At 40.9% G+C, this 20,349-nt stretch overlaps 1 protein-coding gene across 2 annotated transcripts; it reads right to left on the reverse strand.

Annotated features, from left to right (window-relative positions):
- Positions 1 to 2,042: 2,042 nt before the first annotated feature.
- zc3h18 (zinc finger CCCH-type containing 18) lies at positions 2,043 to 20,009 on the reverse strand. Of its 2 annotated transcripts, XM_088378333.1 has the most exons (20): positions 19,812 to 20,009; positions 18,015 to 18,994; positions 17,518 to 17,602; positions 15,891 to 16,039; positions 14,698 to 14,793; positions 13,958 to 14,100; positions 13,199 to 13,228; positions 12,955 to 13,069; positions 11,449 to 11,714; positions 8,353 to 8,535; positions 8,033 to 8,158; positions 7,038 to 7,130; positions 6,420 to 6,716; positions 5,544 to 5,660; positions 5,171 to 5,179; positions 4,756 to 4,964; positions 4,462 to 4,676; positions 4,163 to 4,259; positions 3,595 to 3,691; positions 2,043 to 2,799 (listed from the first exon to the last, which is right to left on the reverse strand). In XM_088378333.1, the coding sequence occupies exons 2-20, from the start codon at positions 18,978 to 18,980 to the stop codon at positions 2,601 to 2,603; spliced, it is 3,492 nt and encodes a 1,163-aa protein (XP_088234459.1). In that variant the 5' UTR covers positions 18,981 to 18,994; positions 19,812 to 20,009; the 3' UTR covers positions 2,043 to 2,600. The 2 variants fall into 2 exon arrangements, with proteins under 2 accessions (XP_088234459.1, XP_088234458.1); XM_088378332.1 differs by lacking the exons at positions 2,043 to 2,799; positions 3,595 to 3,691; positions 4,163 to 4,259; ... (2 more) ...; positions 5,171 to 5,179; positions 19,812 to 20,009 and adding an exon at positions 19,457 to 19,754 and having other exon boundaries at positions 5,251 to 5,660.
- Positions 20,010 to 20,349: the final 340 nt, after the last annotated feature.

The following is a 20,349-nucleotide window of genomic DNA, read 5'->3' on the forward strand; positions in this document are numbered from 1 at the left end:
CACCTTCCACTTCCTAGACAAATTTTTACAGAGAGGCCAAAAAGGAAATACAACCTCCCATTAAACATTTATAGTTCCTTATTCAGACTCTGTATACAACTTTAGGTGACTCACAGGTCATACAAGTGTGAAACTGACAATATGACAATTTATACAGTACCTGGACAACCGCAGTGTAACAAAGAAAAAAAAACAAGAAGAATAAATCACATTACAATAATAAACGACAAATAAGTACACTGGGATGCTGAAGTTATAATATGGCAATCATGTGTAACATCACTGACATTAGCCACTTAGTGATAGGTGAGTGAATCGGTATCTGGTGCCGATACTTCGTATTAAACAGGTCAATATCAGTCTGGAAAAGGGTGTGCTACCTCAGCTGTGGAAGACGTCATGCATCATTCCTGTCCCAAAGAAACCACGACCAGCGGAGCAGAATGACTTCAGACCAGTCGCGGTGACTTCACACGTGATGAAGCGCTCTGGAGCAACTCTGAGTTCTGCCACGTGCAGAAGTTTGCGGACAACACTGTAATTGTTGGCTGTATTGGAAATGGACGGGAGGAGTACAGGGGCCTGGTCCGGCGCTTCGTCGGTTGGTGTGGCTCCAACCACTGCACCTAAAGCCCGCCAAGTTCAGGGAAATGGTGGTGGACTTCAGGATGCCCAGGCCTCATCCTGAGCCAGTGACCATCAATGAAGACTGTGTGGCGATAGTGCAGACCTGTAAATATCTTGGGAGTGTGGCTGGCCGACAAACTTGACTGGTCTGCGCATGTGGACACCATCTTGCTCCACGGAAAGGCTGACGGGTTCATTTCTCCCCCATGCTGTGAGACTTTTTAACTAGTCGCAGGGGTTAAGGGTGCGTTCATCGTCATGATCTTGAGTTGGCAAATAAATATTGTCTCTCTGTCTCTCTCAGTAGCTTAGGTTGTAAGGACTTCTCTTTTGAAGAAGTAGGTGTGGTCAAGATGATGGCATGTTGGAGCTATTTCAGACACGCCAGACTGCTGGGGGTGGAGCTAATGTGGCTAGTGCAGTCATTTGCTTGGAACGAAGTCACCTTTCAGTCACCTCATAACCTCATATTCGTGTCATTTGATGGGAAGGAAGCCGTTTCAAGTCATAGTACAGATATGTGACGTGGATGGAGGTAGGTTCAAATCAACAACTGAAAGTGGAAACCTTGACATTACCTCAGTGGCCAAAAACATCAAGGTGGTGTGCTGTAATGATGTCAAAGACAATTTAGGCAAGTTATCTTTTTTTGGACTGCATGTCCATGTTGGGCTTTCCAGAAAAGCCACACATTAACTACTAATACCCACTCTTTGCTGTCCTATCTAGCCTATGTACATGAAGTGATGATGCCTTGTCTGATGAGGCAAAATGTCATCAGAGACAACCAGAGCAATCCAGTTGAGATGATCCATGCTCCAAGAATGCTATGACCTGGGTGAATGACAATATTCAGATATACAGCAAATTAATCACTTACTAGCAAGTTTGTATCTCTTAAAGCCTTATCTCTTCAACTTTGTCACTAACCTTTCCGAAACTGAAAGCCACTTGGGTACTGATTAAGCCAAAGGGCTACCAGTTTGGGAAACTACTGGAAAATCCTCATTTGGATAGTAAGTTTGAGGTTGACCTAGTTCCTCTGGACAGCATGGCAAAAAAGTCAACTGTGCTCTTTATCAAAATAGTTTATTTGGGCTTTTGTCACAAAAGCAAGACATAACTTGTCTCGAACATCCCATTTGCAACCTCTCTCACCCCCAACTACAAATATGACACAAATAAAACATTGGTTTATTCATTACTTCCGAGAAGAGCTATGAAGAAAATAAAATGCATATTTCTTTTGTTAAAATGTATAACTCACTACTGCTGTATATAATTTTCTTGAGCCCCTGATGACTTCTTGTCATGGTACAAGGTGTGACAGACATGGTGTCACGACATAACTCCAGACAGACCTTTGGTTGAAGGTGGGCCTACGACCAGTGTTGTCATATACAAGGAAACACTACACACTTGCAACAAATTTATTATTATTTTTTTTTTTTTACAAAGGATTGGGGGGGAGGGTCTTGCTGATTCTGTGTCCTACTACAGTGAACACTTCATACAGAAAATAACAGGAGGCACCAAGATCTGATGGAACAAAATCAAAAATAGTCCACACAACAGCAAAAGCAGATTCGTTAGAATCTTGCTCGTCATCAGAAGAACAAATAATGGATTTTGTTTCATCACTCAAAGATTAGAGTGACACCTTCTGTTAGTCAGGAGACAAATTAGATGATCCCAGCATGCCTGTGTTCTGTCCTGCTTTTAAAACTACTCGCAGAATGAGGGCATATGGGATTGAAAGATGCTCTAAGACAAAACTCTCTTGTGGAGGCCACATGTTTACTTACACAATGTACATGAGCGCCACACAGCATTTGTACATGTCCACTGGAGCCAGAAGAATAAAGCAGGATTCACTGGGAATTGATCCTCACCTGCGAGTGGCCTGGGCTTTCCATGCTGTGCGCTGGCGTGGACTGCCAGCCAGCCAACAGAAGCGAGAGATGCACTCTGGCTTATTTGCCAGGGATCTTTGCTCTTTTCCTAGCGATGGCGTCTTCCACGGCCTTCAGTTGTTTGAGCAGCTCCTCACGACGAGACAGAGTGTTGCTGGTTTTACTGGAAGTGGGAGCTTGAGTGGGGGCAGCGAGCTTGCCAGACTGAACTCCAGGGCCTTTCCCAGATGATTTTGAGGGTGGTGATAGAGGACGTTTTCTACAAAACCAGACAAAAATATATTCCAGTTTTTGTGATTGTATTTTTTGGGGGTTGTAGCCAACTCCCCCCAAAATTTTTGTAAACTTTCAGCCGCCTAGATTTTGACAATCTGCTTTGTCATGGGGATAGGGTGGGGCTGGGTTATCGTCACCGGCATCTTTACCAGCCAAAAAAGGAAAGGTGCTTCTCATTGTTCTTCTTTAAAAAAGGAAACTGGATAATTGACAGAATTAATTGCAGCGTCTATGCATTCGTCCAGTTCAAGGGGCGCTAGTTATATTTATTGTGAAAAAAAAAAATGCATTCGATGAATTTCTTTATACTATTTTAATTTACAATCAATTTTACAACCTGTTTATGCCCCTCCTATAATAATGCTTTGATACTGTTTTTTAATATATTTTGCTGTTTCTTATCAGGAATTAAATTGCCTAATGCGAAAATCTTTTGTGTCACTAAATATAGTGAAAAACTTGTTAAGTTGGCAACACTGGCTGCGTTGTTGTAAAAAAACAGACAAAAAAAAACCCCATTCCTGTCTGTTTGCAGTTAGCGGAAGCAGTCGACGTCAGCAGAGACATGCTTTGAACTAGAGAACTACACACGTACATATGTACCTTTTATGATATGTTCCTCATTGAGACCAGACATTTGTGACCAGAGCACACATTTGTGCAGCTGCTGGTAACAATAAGTGTGTGTGTGTGTGCGTGCGTACGGTAATTATTAAACGCCCATCTTTTCGACAACTCGAATGACTGTGTGTAACAAATGTTGGACAGCTGCACTTACCGGTCTCCCTGGGGGGGCACCGCCCTGGGTCCTTGGCCTCTGGATCGATCCATTCGAGGCGAGGGTGGAGGTCGGCCAGGTATCCTGCGATCACGAGCTGAAAGAGGTTGATGAGGCCATTAGTAATGATTCTTGGCATTTTGTGATACGTTCTGCCACACATCCACTGCTGCCTTCGTCATAGAGGACAATAGAAGACATTGTGGCTTATGGTTATGATAGACAAAGCTTGGTTTAAAAAAAACTGTTGTGTAGTGTTGGACCAAGTAATGGTTCCGTACCATGATATTTAGCTGGGAAAAATAACTATATAATCATTTCTTATTTTGGGGGAAATACTGCAACACCTTTATGTTTGAACAAGGTGTTTTTTATGGATGAGTGATGAGTGGCGGGCCATTTCTTCCAATCACGCCCTTGCAGGTCTCATTTTCAATTCTAAGTATTGAAGTCTCTCAGCAGAACGAGGGAGTCCCTAGGGACAGTGCTATCCAGCCAATTCCAAAAAGGTGGGTAATCTGTAATATGTCTCCCAGTTAGCTTACATGTGCATTACGATGTTTCTCACCTCTGTCAGGAGACATAGCCATCCTTTTGCTGAGGGGTGAAACAGGCCGGTCTTTGTCAGAAGGGAGATAGCGCTTTCTGTTGCTCTTCTCACTATGCTGTTGGAAAAAAAACATTCAATTACGTGTTAAAAACAACAACAATAAAACAAGTTGTACCTTCACTTTCATGTTTAATTTGTTCAGTGACCAAATTGTAACTCAAGTGGCTCAAGTGGCTAACTCCCCACAATACATGTGCATCCAAGAAGCTGATTAGAATTTGATGAATTGTTCAGCCATAAATTAGATTCACAAATACCTTGTTGAGAAGGGTGAGTTTGATATCTTTATGGGAACTTGGCCCGCCATAGTTTCCTGGTGGGGGCATATTCCCAGCAGCGTGGTGTCCAGGGTGACCCCCTCTGTTTCCGGGGACTGTTCTGGGCATGGGGTTGCCTCCTCTGGGTGGGCCGCCAGATGGGTTCATCTTCCTGCGATCGTCTCTTAAGGGTTCTTCTTTCTTCACCAGCCTCTCTATGATAATGGACCACATCAGTAAAACATACACATTATGCTTCCAACTGTCATCACTACGCATTCCATCCACACTGACCCCTATTCTTGTCCCTGTTCTGTGGAGGTCGTTCCCGAGGGGGGACTGCTCGCTCTTTCCGTGGGTGCCCTGGCGTAGGTGAGCGAGTGCTGGCTGAAGACACTGGACTAGCCAGGTCAGCATACATGTCATCAGAGTCGGCACTACGAGCAGAACTACTGCCTGTTGAACCCGATGACACCGATGACACACTGCTCACACTCAAAGACCTGTGGGCAGGGGAAAAAGTCGATTATCCAAGAGTCTCACAAACAACTGTATTGGTTATGTGGAATGGACAAGCATTCACACACTGCGCAACATGGCCGCCACTGGCTGCTAGCATGTCGACAGAATAACGTAAGACGACAGCTAGTAGTATTTGCAAGCCTACACAAAGACACTTCCTTTAACACACAAATCATGACAATCATACCTGGACTTCCTGAAAGGTTTCCCAAGATCAAGCATGTGGAAACAAGAAGAGATTGCTCAATTAACATTAGGTTTTTGTTATTTCCAGCACAGTAGACGCAAAAACACGTGACCTGTTAGTTTTTCACAACATGATTCGTCATCATGCCCCTCCCAGTATAATGCAACTCCACATTGCTCAATTAATTCCTAGCTCGACTGGATCAACATTGTCGTTACTCAAGTGTGTTAAATTAGACAACACGTTATTAACATCATAAATACCACTACTACGAACAAGAGCAACAAATATAATCAAAATATAAAACGTCTTCTTCTGGACAATCGTGCAGTATGTACCATGCATGCAACAAGTGTGTTGAGGGTCGACATACTTGGACTTTCTGGATCCGGAACGTGAAGGTGACAAGGAGTTTGAAGAGGATCTGGACCTAGAGCTTGAACCAGAATAACTACTGCCACTTCCGCTCACACTTCCACTTAGAGTGCGCCTAAAAGGGGAGACCAACCATAAAGGAAAGAACTGAAAACACAGTGCACACAGGCATATCAAAAATTAATATGAATGTCTGAATAATCCTACATTAGAATTCACAAAGTATAATGTCTTCTAGGTCATTTAGGTCAACAACCCTCGCTCCCCCCAAAATACAGCATCAACAAAGCATGCTATCTTATGAAAGGGTGTAGCTGCTAATGTGGAGCAAAAAATTTTATACGTTTGAACGTACCTGCGAAAACACATTCAAACGTACTTGGAAACACGAAACAAAGAGGCAGGATTTTTCTGCTGACTAGGAAAACCTAATTTAATATATATTTGAAGTCCAGGTGAGTGCTCTTTGTTCACCTGCTCGCCAATTATGACTTAAACATTTAAGAGTTGAAACAGAGCATGGAATTGGCCACCTCGGCGAAGAGCCAAAACCTAGTTCTTACCATTCCTCCAAACCTGTATATCAGTAATACGTATTTGATGTTTGTCAATTAGCCAGGCCTCTCATGAGCCGCTCTCCAATAGATAACCCTCCCCACAAACCAACATGTAGTTTGTCTAAGTGGTTAGACGTTCAAAAAACTGGGGGGAAAAAAAAAAACGCATTGTTGGGTGTCATATTTTGTACATGTGTTAGTTTTAAGAAGACTTTTATTAAGTTTTGCTTATTTCATTATACAATCAGATTGCCAACAAGGAAGACACTAAATAAGTCAATCTTAAATAAATGTTTTGACATTAATTTACTGCTTACCTCTGAGGATGCTGCTGCTGCTGCTGCCGTTCTTTAAGCCTTCCTTCCCTCTGGTTAGGATGCTTCCCAGGTTCTCGGGAAGGTAGCTGTCGAACCATCACACCAGCACTACCGTCACCACTGGCCCCGACAACTATGCCTCCTGTTTGCCGAAGATTAGAGGAAGGCTTTCCTCCCTCAGGCAAGGCTTTGAAAGGCCTACTCATTGGTCCACTGGGTAGTGGAGGCGTCTGGACTTTTTTAATGGGGGGTTTATCTCTTCGTAGAGTGGGTGCAGCACCCTGTTTCAATGGCACGCTATGGAGAAGAAGAGGGGGGGGACATTTTGAAACATGCAGACAACACAGTTCAAACAAACTATTTATACTTGATCATTTTTATGATTTTGTGGCAGCTGCGGCCCAGGTGGTAGAGCGTTCAGTTTTGGTTTGAGTGTCCAGAAAAGAGCTATATAAATTTAATGCATTATTATAATAACGCGAGAAGGAACAGCTGAAACGCTCTAAATATGGAAAATTGGAACATGGTTTTGCGGAGTAAACAAAACTCTGATGTCCCACACTAAGCATTTAATTAAATCAATCACTTGTTGCAGTTAAGAAATGCACTTTGATTTACCCTTTAGTAAGCACTGGAGGAAGGTCTGGCTTATTTTTGGCATTCCTTGGTGCAGTTGGAGCCGGAGAGGGAGACGTGGAAAATGATCTTGACCTGAATCAGTAAGGCAGTAAAAAAGAACAAGTTTAATGTAGTACACGTTTATATTTTTGTTATTCTAACAATACACCATTTTCATTCCATAAGTTTATTGAGCAACCCAATCTAACAAACAAAATATCAATATATGAAAACAACCGTTTTTTTGTGTGTGCTCAAGGGAGTAGGTTCAAGGAACTTATTGAGACCTACCTCCAATTGTACAGTTTCTTATGTAACACTTCTTTACAGTAAATAAGGATCCATTTGACTAATACACCCAAACGATAAGAGCTATAATAACATTTGAACAGTATGACATTTCTTATTCATACAAAATAAACTTACCATTAATCAATAACCACCCATTCCTTTTGTCGTTTGCAGTCGTGTAAAGCTCAAGTTATTTTTAAGTGAGGAAATTGGACTAAAGACTCCGGTCGGAGGTTGGACTAACTTATTTTTTATATTTCATTATTATTATTATTAATATTGTTGTTTTTCTTGGACCTCAATCGTGTGCTATTGAAGCAGTGACTTATAACTTATAACTATTTTTAAAACGCTGGAGGGAAGAAGAACAATTGTTTTTATAGACAGTATTCAAAATAATTCAGAACAACTCCTTTGTAAAATAAGCTTACTATCCATTTCACAGGGAAAAGAAAAGCCGACAGCTAATAACGCGCTAATAACATCTGTGGTTCTTTTGTTCACACTTAATTTTGCAACATTAGCTTGAAAAAAGGATGTCTGTGGTGAGCCTACAGCAAATAAGCAGTCTGCAAGGAATGTGACTGAATGAGGCCATTTCAGCTAATGTGAATTTTATACATGGTTTTGTGAGCAGGTATATTTAGTAAAGCTGCAGAGAATGTATACAAAATGATTTAAAAGGCATTATGAGACAAACAAACCTCGAACGGCTCCCACTGAAAGAGCTATGATGCGAGGAGTGGCTGGTATAGGAGCTGAATGAGGTGGAGCGGCTGCGGGAACGAGAAGAGCCCGAGCCAGTGTAGGACGAAGAGTGAGACGAAGACCTGTGACAGACAGAGAAATCTTGCTAAATTAAGGAGCAAAGAAAAACATTGACACCAATCGAAAGATACTTGGAGATTGCGAATCATTTAGTGGCTGCAATAAAAGAATAAAATCATAAGCCATAAGCCGGTCTATTGTAGAATGAGATTTTCATCATTCTATCAGGCATGATGACTTGCAGGAAAGCTCATACCGGGAAGAGTTTGATGGAGAAACAGAAGAACCCGAATGACGATTTCTCCGACGACCTCGGGGTGGAGAGCCCAGACCGGATCTTCTCCTGGGGGATTTTGACCGACGCCAAGGGTCCTTCCACTCGTCCGGTTGTCTCATTGCTGGCACAAGCTCTTTCTTGGTGGGAGGCTCCATTGGTCGGCTGAAAAGATGGAAGAATGTGGACTGAGTTCCGAGTTGTACGATGACGCTGCTCTCGAGCCATGCCCATCTGAAGCAGTTCGACTTGTCTATTTCCCTGGCACGATCCTCGTCTTTTTTCTCCAAATCTTTCGCCATTCTGGCAAAAACTTTTGCTGAGTAGGCCTTAGATCTATCTAACTAAATGACTCGTCTAGGTGCTGTCTAACATTGCCCGGCCAGCTGGACGCCCCCCCCTCCCCAATATATAAAAAATAATTTTCTCAACGGATTTACACCATTCACAAAAATGATACTTTCGACGGAAAAAACACACAGAAATCCTCGGATCCGCGGAAAAATTCTCATCCCTGCTACATATTGCTGGTTTAGGGTTAAAATCCCAAGTCAAAATTTGGAAAATCAGAATTCTTTTCGCCAGTTGATACCATTAGTCTGTGCAGACAAATGCTTGACAAATTACAAATTATTGCCGGATCTGAAGTGTCAAAAATGGCTTGTTTTTTATGACGGTGGTACAAGGCTTCTGCACGACACAGATGACGTTTCTTTGTTGACTGCCATGTTACACAATTACCAGGATGAAGTCCAGCTAGATCACCCAAATCTAATTTTAACCACAAACAACAATAAAGGAGCAAACAACACCTTTTGCAATATTTAAATGAGTTTCACATCCTCAGACAACACCCTGTGACGCATCAAGGATCGTAATACAAACAAAGCATTCCTGTTATATCTAAAATCTTTCAAGTGTTATATGAATCATTCAGGATGGCCGGTCATTACGTAACAGTTTGCTTGGGTAAAGATATTGTTCGAATTCACGAATTACTGCAAGTATTGACAGGAGGAAATGAACATGTTCGGGGATTTCCCCATTCTTGCATTTCAAAAGGGCTGTAATAAAAGTGGTGCTAAGCACTGTTGCATATTTTGATTCATTGCTATATCCACCCATTTAAGTTTAGCATCACGCTAAAACAGGAAGAACTGATCATTAAACAGAGGACCATTGTCTTCAGAGTTGGTGATTATCTTATCTGGAACAACATATTGTCGTTTTATGTCAATGTAGTAAATGACTTGGGGTTAATGATAAATTCCGCAAGTGTGATGCAAGAACAAATAGATGACTCAATACATCAGGGTGTCAGATCTAAAAATAGAATCGCAAGCTATTTTTAGACATTTGATGAAGCATTTCATTTGCTCAAGGATCAAACAAAACAAACAAAAAAAATCAAACAAAGTAACAAAAGTAAACATCCATCCATTCAATGTTCAGTCAACAGTGTTTCCAAAGCTTGTCAATGTAATTAAATTATTTTTATGAGGGTTCAGGAAAAGCATAGCTCAGTCGGAAGTGAGGACTTTACAGGAAGTGGATTGCAAAGCCCCCCCCTTGAACTTTTCAACCTTTTGCCACATTTCAGGCCTCAAACATAGATATAAATTGTAATTTTTCAGAATCAACAAGTGATGTGGAATGAAATTTATTGGACATTTTAAACTTTTTTAACAAAAACTGAAAAGTGGGGCGTGCAATATTATTCGGCACCTTTACCTTCAGTGCAGCAAGCTCACTTCAGAGGTTCAGTGAGGATCTCTGAATGAGTCAATGTTGTACTAAATGAGTGATGATGATAAATAGAATCCACTTGTCTGTAATTAAGTCTCTGTATAAAATCAACTACTCTGTGATGGTCTCAGAGTTCTGTTTAAAGCATCATGAAGACCAAGGAACACACCAGGCAGGTCCGAGATACTGTTGTAGAGAAGTTTAAAACCGGATCTGGATACAAAAACTTTCACAAGCTTTAAAAATGTCAAGGAGCACTGTGCAAGTGATCATATTGAAATGGAATGACTACCAGACAACTCCAGATCTACCAAGACCCCGGCCGTCCCTCTAAACTTTCATCTCAACTAAGGAGATCAGAGCCAAATCTACAATGAAGTGGTTCACACAGAAACATATTCAGGTGTTACATTGGCCAAGCCAAAGTTCAGACCTGAATCCAATCGCAAATCTGGGCCGAATAATATTGCACGTCCCACTTTTCAGTTTTTTAACTGTGAAAAAAACTTTAAAATATACCCAAAAATCTATTCCACTTCACGATTGTGTCCCATTCCTCACCAAAAAGTTACAATTCATTTATTTATGTGATGAAGCCTGAAATACGACAGAAGTTTGAAAAGTATAAAGTGGCTGAATACTGAAGTACAAGTACATGAAGTATCATCTTGAAATTACAGGCACACACACACGGTATAAAATAATCTGCTGAAGTGCCACTAAGTTTTTATCTGGTGTTGTAACTGCTGTATTTGGCTCGTGTTGGTAATGCACTTCTAGATTACTACAATGTTGGCTCGCTTTTGGTCAGCATACCCACACACTGACTCATCATTTGACTTCTCTTCCGCATTCTCTCCTGCTACACGTGGATCTCATCCCGTTAACATCGTGTCTCTGGATTATTACTCACAGCGAGGCGCGATGTCAACGGAGCAACCAGCTTATATCCATTATAATAAATGTTACGGCCCTAATATTCCTCCAGCAATCAGTGATTTCCATAACAAAATACAAACAATCTGTAACAGTTGGCAGCTCTGGTTTACATATTAGCTTGTCATTGGGACATTTTATTCAAAAATATATCTCTACAATATTAGACGATTCAATGCGTATTGCAAATGACCGTATTTTCCGCAATATAGGGCGCACTTAAAAGCTTATAATTTACTCAAAAAAACAAAACAAAAACAGTGCGCCTTATGATGCGGAGCTCCTTATATATGGAGAAACTCAAGTTGACTTCAGTCCAAGACACAATGACTCAAATCATCATCTTTGCTTCCTTCTATCGCAAGATTTTAGAGATTGATCACGTATCTCACTTACTTGGGTGGTAGAATTAAAGGTGACTGTGGCTTGAGTTTGATCTCATTTTTCTTCTCCCGCATGTCTCGAGGAGGACGCATCTTGGGTCTATCCTTCTCATCGCGCTTTATCCTGTCTCTCTCCCACTCTTCTTTCCGCCTTATTCGCTCCTTCTCTCGCTCTCTCTCCCGCTCTCGTTCCCTCTGTCGGCGTTCCCTTTCACGGTGATCTCTCTCCCGCTCTCGATCTCTGTGCCTCTCCCGAGGGTCCCGTTCCCTTTCCCGCTCCTGGAATGGTGACAAAAATCATTACAAATAATGTTGGATTGTTTTTTTAAATATTTTACCAACAATATACACAGGATTAGATCCCCCTGGAATTGACATCTGTTGCTTGGTCAAAAACGTCTTGTAAGGGTATTTTTTTTTTGGGATGTCCTGAGTAGATGTCAGGATTACCCAACTGTGGGGCAATGGTATGTAGACCAAGAACTAGGGCTGCACAATATTGGAAAAAAATGTGATGCTGTTTAATAAAGCGATATATATTATTGCAATATTCATTTTGATAAAACACATTTTTTTATATAACTTCAAAATTATTTTTCATGTGACAAGCTCAATGTATTCTTACCTAATTAAAGTGTACCCTTGGGGCTTCTACATTGAAGTCTTGATGGGTAAAAGAGAGCAATTTTGTAAAGTTTGAAGGCTATCTGGTGTTTCTATTTTTGTGTCTAGTCTTGTATTTGCCCAAAATAATCTTCTTGGTGTATTCTAATGCACAGGGCCATGTTGGGAACGGATGTGATGTCAAGTCATTGACAGGGCCCCCTTCCCTTGCACCCAGCACTTTTTTTTGGGTGATATGCCAGATCACTTGCTTATGGCTGTAAATCTGCCTTCTTTTTTCCCCCCCCTAATAGCGAGGGGACCCTAATGAGCTGTCGTAGGGGGAGAAGAAAAGGATATTTTTTCAATATATTGTGAAGCCCTACCAAGAAGGGTTTTGTTCAGGGTCTGTGAATGCTGGTGAAATAAAGTAACAGAAAAGCAACTGTCTAAAAGGGATCACTCACACTAGATGAGTTCTGTAGTAACACACTTTGGTGCGATTACCCTTCTTTCCCCTGGCCTCCTCTAGCCTGCACTCACGTTGCTTTGCAAACATCCATCCTTCAAAATGTTTACGTGCGGCATCACCTCATGATACAACACTTTAGAGCAACTTTCCAGATTTTTTTAGGTTTGGTACACTTCCCCTCCTCTGGCACGCTTGGAAGAGGTGGGCCAAGGCCTGACACTATTGGTCATGCATGCACATGGACGACGTGTCATACAATTACTGTAATGCAAAAGTTCCTTGACAGTTATTCATGGTAAATGGCATCTTGCATAAATATATAACTGGAATAACTTAAAAGAAGTGATCAACTTAAAAGAAATGGAAAAAAAGGTCTCTGCACTACGAGAACAAGAAGCAGATCAACAGCCTGTATAAGTCGTTGCATGCATTGAGAATACTTACATTATAGTGGTATGGAAGAGGAGCTTCTGTATACTGCACTTGGAAATTTTCATACTGCCCACCTCGCCATAGGGCCTCCATTTCATAGTCATAGTATGGATCAGCATATTGATCACTGTGAACGTATTACAGCAATTTAATGGACACATCAAAAATGTGCGTACCTGAACATTTCAGTTAAAGGTCTGCTGATTTTTTGATGGACTGTAAAGCAAGCTTTTAATATAGAATAGTTTATACTTACCCATATATTGGCTCTCTGATGTCCATTTCTCTGGAAGAGCAAATTAAATATTAGTGAATAAACTGTTTATATTCTATTGACTGTCTCATATTGATTAAAACAACATCAAAAAAAGTATTTTTTTTAATAAAGTGATACCATCCCCAATTCTCACATGTGCAAGAATTACAAAGTCTTAACCATCAAGACTTAAAGTCCTAAGTCATTTCTGTCCCAGGAAAGTCAGGTCACCTATTAATGCAGTCTTGCCTGCAGTATCTGGTCTTCATAAGAAAGATTAATAAGGTAATACCAAAAAACCAAATTATATTGTCTAGTTTATCAATCCAGTATGTATATTTACAAAATATAGTACCAAGTACCCTCAATGATTGCATAATGGCTTTAGAACCTCTCAGTCGAGGTGCTTTATTTTGACACTCAGTTCTCCCATTGTAACTGGGTAAAGCTCAAATTAAAAAATGTAGACATTGCAATTTTTTTTAAATCAAATTAATTTCATCCAAGGTTATGTTATTACTTAATTTTAAAACCATGTAGCCTACGGAGGATGCCCACTGTTTGTACCCAATAGTGAAAATCCGAATAACTGCGTGACACCCATTCAATGTGTGGGGATGTCCCGCTAACAAGCGTTTTCCCTGTCAGTTGAATCTTGAAAGCCAAAAATAATTCGGGTCCCAATCGCTGAACATTTGGTCAGTAAGTACGAGTCATTTTAAATAAGAAATCAGTGAAGCAAATGCAGGTAGATCATACTCTCTGATTATACGGTAGCTGCGGTCCCTGAAGAACTCGTTCTCCTTGTCAAATTCTCTCTCATCTTCTCCAATAGTCACATTGAAACATTTCTCCTCAAAGTCTGGCTCTTGTTCCTTTCGGATGGTGGCCTTCTTCAAAATCTACAGGAAACGTAAAAGTAAACAAAATTTGTTTAAAAAATGAACACGGCCATGTCTGAGCACATTGGTGGGTCCAAAAGGAGCTATTGGAACTTTGTGTAAAATTTTGGCAAAAACAAATTACACTGATTTGCAAATTCCTTTCCATCTATATTTAGCTGAATACACTACAAAGACAAGATATTTGCTGTTGTATTTCATCATTCTTGTTTTGAGTAGCCTCCAATGCCACTCAGATAAAAGAACTGAAAGAAATTAACCAGGTTAACAGATGATCCAAGTAGTTTTGAGTGAAAATTGTCCCCGTCTCCCAAAAAAAAATGCAGTGGGCTGACCCTGGACTGCAAAACGGGTAAAATAATATCTTCAGCGAACGAGACGAAAGAACGCTTTGTGTAGTTTGCAAAGCAAGTTAGTATTGTTTGTCTTAGTGAGCATTCATTGATTTATTTACATTGTGTCTTTCTCCAGGCCAGTTGAGAATTACTAGTACCAGTATGGAAATTCTCATCGAAATTCTAAAACAAATACAATGCAACATTGTGACTGCCCTTCAAAACCCCATATGTGATTCATCCAGTTTTGACACATGGTTACCTCTTTGGCATGCCTGACGCCTCTCTCCCACGCACTTTCCACAGGAGGTTCGACAGGAGGTGGAGGAGGAGGGAGTTCTTCCACTGCAGGTGCAGCCTGAAAGAGAAATGATAATCATTATATTGTGTCAAAAAACAATAACAAATATGCAAATATAGGTATGAAAACAAAGCAACAGAAAGAAACAAGCCAGCCCCCCGCTTGTGAGGCACAGCCAATTTCCTAACAGGTTGTGCCAGCACCTTCAAAAACCAAAACTGGCAATGAACTTGTATATTTAAATGATATAAAGGATATGGTGGTTCAGATAATGGATGGAAGTTTCAATGATTTTTGATGACGACCACTTCTACTCTGTCTCCTGCTCCCTTTCCCCTGGGAGTACAGGTTTGTTGCCCAGTGTCTCAACTCTTTTCAGAAGAAAGTCAATTTTGCATTTCATTTGCAATTCAATGTTACCGAGTATGAATAAGCACAAAAGTCAAACTGCTTTAAGTCCACTGTGAAGTTTCCACGGTCAGTAATGCTTTGGGGAACCTTGTCAACCATGCTGAAGTCCACAGTCAACCACAAAATCTTGGAGCAAAAAAATTAGTCTGGCTGCCGACAAGCTTTTTATAAAAAAATGATCATTTTTTCAGCAGGATTTGGCAGTTGACCATACATCAACACTACCAATACCTATCTAAACAGCCATGGACTAACAGAACTTGATCGGCCAACAAACTTGCCTGACTTGAACCACAATGATGATGATGATGAATTTATTCGTTCCAAACAGAAAAACCACTAAAGCATGACGCAAGGTGAAAGTCATTAAAACTATGACGCTATACAAACTACAAATACAAACAGAAAACAATCCACTCGCACACAATCATTCATATCAAAATCGTGGGCAACACTAACATTAAACTTTCATATTAAGGTGAAGGCCACAAACTATAGTCCCGCGGGTCGCAACTGGCCTGCAGGCTGTGAGTTTGAGAACACTTTTCAAAAGGCCAACGTTTGACAATAATTATCTAAATTCAAAAAATTCCAAGTTGAAATATTTTACATAGTTGTGAACTAATACAACAAACAAGTTTCACTTTGTCAAACAAATTCAAATAAATGGACTTTCCCTTGTCCTGCACACATGATTAAAAACAACACAAATACCCACTTGAAGAAGTGAGACAGCGACTTACCCAGGAGTTGTTGGGTATAAGCGGCAGGGGTCCTCCAGGCTGTGCTCCATTAGGTGAGAAGATGTCTGGCTTTGTGATGAGGGAATAGTTACCTTTGTCATTGACGCCAGGGTGGATAAACCGACAGTTCATACCCCAAGTACAATTGCCTGGTGAAACAAAATAGTTCTTGAGAGTCATAAAAATTGACCACACAATAGAATCTTGTAATGATTTAGGTTGGAGTTATTAGTGGTTCATCTTTGGCAATAAATAATGATCCACTAATGAGCTCTTCAAAAACATTGACATCATCAATCAGTGAGCTGCATGAATTGGGGAGAACGGTGTAATAAAATTGCAGTTCTACGAAAAGAAATGTTTACCATGTTACGTTATTCCAACTGACACTTAAGAGAAGAGAGTTGGTTTGAAGCCCTAAGAGCCTGACTGTTAAGCTAATTGTTCCCGATGGGCTAGGGCCAACCAAGATCAATGTTACTACTTGATTCCTTATTTTTGAATTCATATAGCTGTACCAAATATTGTCCAATTTCCACAATCTACACATTACAGCACTTTCAGAAAATATACATAACTCTAGTAGGGCTTCACCTATGAAATATTTTGGTAATCACCTAGTCTTCTGTTTATCCTTAATTATTATCAAATGATTGGGTATTCGGATAGAAATAATAATTAACGAAAATCTTGTTATAACTACAGAATACCCCAAAAACTTCCCACTGAACGAACAACCAACTGATTTTTATTTCAGACAATATTTCAAACTTAAATTTAAATTGTGCGTAGCAGATCTATGAGACAGATTAACAGAAAGAGAGTGGCAATTTTGCTAGCAAAAACAGCAGGCTTGACTTGAGTAAGTCCGGTTTGTTAAAAAGTGACTTGTAGGAACGGCATCAGAGTCAAGCTGTCAGCGAGAATCAAAATGTGATAGTGTCATTTAGGTCTAATAAACTGCCTTTAAAAAGTTCTTGCCAGCCTATATGGGGCACTTGAGCACTTCGAGCAGCTAGCGTTGCAAGGAGCTAACGCTGGAGTGCCATTAAATGCTGCAAAAAGGTGCCGCATGACAGTGTCAGCGTAATCACAATTACAAGTTTTTTTTTTTTTTTTTTTTTAAGTGCCCTTAATTAGCAATTGAATGTTATTTTAGTTTGTGACGGCAAACGCGAGTCTGGGAGACTGGAAGTCAGTCATTAGGTCGCAACACTGTCGGGAACATGACAAAAAAAACTTGGCATTGAAGAGCTAAGTTTTCCGTTCAAGTTGGCTTTCTCATCACGTTGGTGGCGTATTACTGTCATAAATAGCTTGAACTATTGTTCCTGCAGTTTGACTTCGTCCTACGTCTTTACTTCTATTGTACACATAAATAAATGTGTACTCAAGGCAGATGAAAAAAAATGCCTCGAGCAATTCTTTGAACAAAGGTACCCAAATTAGTCGAGGAGCCATTCAATTTCTTAAATTTCAACCACATGATCTGTATAGTTCTGTGGAGGATCACAAGAATTAAGGCACAACTGTGAACACTGTTTCACAATTTACAGGATGCATTTTTACAGGTTCTCTATACAACAGAAGCTTAACAGAGGTCACGCTATGTTCTAACATGACTTACCTTTAATAAAGAACCTGCAGATAGGACGTGGTCTGATCTTTCTGTCTGACGGATCTTTTACCTCCCCCTCCTCCAAATCATCGTCCTAGACATTAAAAACGAAAATACAGCTTTACATTTAACAGAACATTTTCAGGCACATGATGTTCAAAGTTTCATGTCAAGTGTAAATTTGACATAATGTGCTTGCAAGGTATGAAGCGGCTCATTCAGCAAACGCTGCCAATGAGAGCCTCGATAGATGAATACAACATTTTGGGTTAATGAAGCGAGGCTTTTGGACCTAATTACATGGAGACGCCACTCAAGATGACGTCATGTCACTGCCGCCAGAATTGTCTACTGAACGTTAGCTAAATTACTATTACGGAATTGGAATTGAGCAGGACGCAGTGTCATTAAAATAGATACAGGTAGATTACGGGCAAAAATAAATCTGGGTCGATTTGCCTGCACTGTGACACCATGCAGTTATCAGTCAAACCGTGTCTACTTACATCAATCTCGCCTTCGTCAATCTCTCCATCATCCTCTTCTTTCTTCTTGTCTTTCAAAGACTCTCTACGAATTTTGGAGTTATCGGTCTTTCTGGTTTCCCCATCTTTGGGGGACGGGGGAAGGATTGGTTTCTTCTCTCGCTTTTTTACAGTTGTGGCTTCGCTCACCTCCTCTTCCAAGGCTAGTTTTGCATCCTCTTCTTCCTCATCGTCATGTGGGGGGATGTTGGGCTCATCCGGGACTTCCTCATCATAATCCAGCTCATGTTCATCCAGCTCCCTGGAAACAGACGGCGAGTCCCCCTTAATGTCTCTCGACACAGGAGCTCTCCCGTCTCGAGTCCGCAAAATATCATTCTGTTCTTCTGCAACGTTTTTCGCTCCCTCCTCCTCCTCATCTTCTTCCTCATCTTCACGATCAGCACCAAGGACTGCTGCATCCCTTCTGGACTTTCCATACGTGTCTGATAATTTTTTGTTTGCCTTGGTGACAAAGTTCTTGCCTTGTGCTGGTTCTAATTCAGGGGAAAGAGTGTGAAGTAATCGATCATCTCCATCTTCCACCTCATCCTCTCCATCCAAACCACCCGCATGCTGCCTATCATCATCGTCATCATCATCTTTATAATCGTCATCGTCCTCATCCCCTTCCATTAGCAAAATAGCCTCATTCTCTTGGCCCAGTCCATCAGTTTCTCCTACAGATTCATCATCTTCTGGCTCAGAAACAAAGTCAGGTACAACCTCATCTTCTTCTCCTGCCACCGCCTGTAATGCCAGACCTCCTCCTGTGATTTCGACTGTATCCTCATCTTCATCCTCCTCCACCAGTTCTCCATTTTCTTCATAGAGTAGCTCACTGTCTGATATGACCCTATCCTCCTCACCAGGGGAATCCAGTAGCTCACTGTCAGAAATGTCCTTTTCCTCCACGGGAGACAGCAATGACCTTTCAGGCGTATCCATTTGAGAATATTTTACTGTAGGCAAAAAAAAAAAGGCACACGTACAGTTTAAGGTGATATGGATTCAAAAGGCAGCCTCCTTGTGTATAGCAATAATTAAGCTGCGATAGCAAACTCCAATAATTCCCTTTTTCTTAGCACACCCAAGTTGTAAGTGATAAGGCTAAAAATATCGGATTGTTCAGGCCTTCTGGCCATTTTGATGCTTTAATGTTAGTAATGACACTTGCGTTAAAGCCGATCGCCAAATTCAAGTAAAATGTGTACACACTTGTAGACACAATCAGTCTAAAATAATAAAGGATGGAATAAAAAAGTCAATAATTACATATTATGTTTACACGTAAGTGTGCACACAACGAATCTAATGTTTCAAATGAACCATCCCCTTAGCATTAGCAAACTACCCAATTTGCTAGTTGATAGCATGGGTTAAAAGCATTCAAAATCATATGTAGAGTCAATAGTGTCACCTACTAGTGCGTACAGCACGATACAACGATCAAGAGAATGTAAACACGACACGATTCATTACAGGGTCATTGACTGGTAAGCATGCTAATAGCCAGGACGTGTAGTCGGCAACAAGGCCCATAACGCGAGGGCGCATAGTTAACAGGCTAACCATCTAACAACAACCAACTGTCTTCGGGGTATGATCGGAGAAACTGATTAGCTTCGAGTTCGGAGGTTATGTCCATTATCACTTGGGCAACCTCGGGACACTTGTAAATCGACCAACAATTCACTAACAATGAGCGCCGACCCCGGTGGTAAGCTATACGCGTAACGCCACTAAGCTAACTATGAACAAACCCTCGATGTAATTCACCTTGCCGACCGGAACTCCTTAAACGCGTCACTGTTGCGTTAAGAACTGTCCTTCCGCACTGATAGTGGTGTTTGACGTCTATAATGTCTCATATACGATATAATTTAACCGATAGGATTGAGAAAATAAAACACCCCACTCGACACAGCGAGGTTGGCCGTTAGCTGACGTCATAAAGACACGACGTGGCTACGCAAAAACGCCGCGCCATCGATGGAGACCTGCAGCCAGGGTGCGAAGAGTATAAGGTGCCAGTGGCCTGTAATGAAAATACCACCAGAATATGTCGTGATTTCATTGTTTTCGTGGCTGTAATACTTTGATATTTGGTACTCGGAACAATAATCCGTCAATATGGAAAATACTATTTTGAAAATCAGAGGTGAAAACAGTTTGAAGCTGAGGAAGGACACTGTGGGAAAGAAGGGGACGCATGTAAATGGCGACCTCAAAGTGAGTGACCCCGAGAACTCAACAGAAATGTATTTACCTGGTGTGAAACATGCAGAAACCTCAACCAGGGGCACAATGGACAACT

The sequence above is a fragment of the Syngnathus floridae genome, chromosome 6 (assembly GCF_059516105.1).
Source record: "Syngnathus floridae isolate MCC-2025c chromosome 6, RoL_Sflo_1.0, whole genome shotgun sequence".
NCBI lineage: Eukaryota > Metazoa > Chordata > Actinopteri > Syngnathiformes > Syngnathidae > Syngnathus > Syngnathus floridae.

What these genes read in the sequence shown, in the direction of transcription:
- zc3h18 (XM_088378333.1), bottom strand. Translation starts at nt 18,980, where the DNA reads ATGGATACGCCTGAAAGGTCATTGCTGTCTCCCGTGGAGGAAAAGGAC. An exon ending in CTCTTCCATACCACTATAAT is followed by an intron (nt 11,715 to 12,954) that starts GTAAGTATTCTC and finishes TCACCATTCCAG; the next exon opens with GAGCGGGAAAGGGAACGGGA. An exon ending in CAGCAGCAGCATCCTCAGAG is followed by an intron (nt 5,661 to 6,419) that starts GTAAGCAGTAAA and finishes CTCCCCTTTTAG; the next exon opens with GCGCACTCTAAGTGGAAGTG.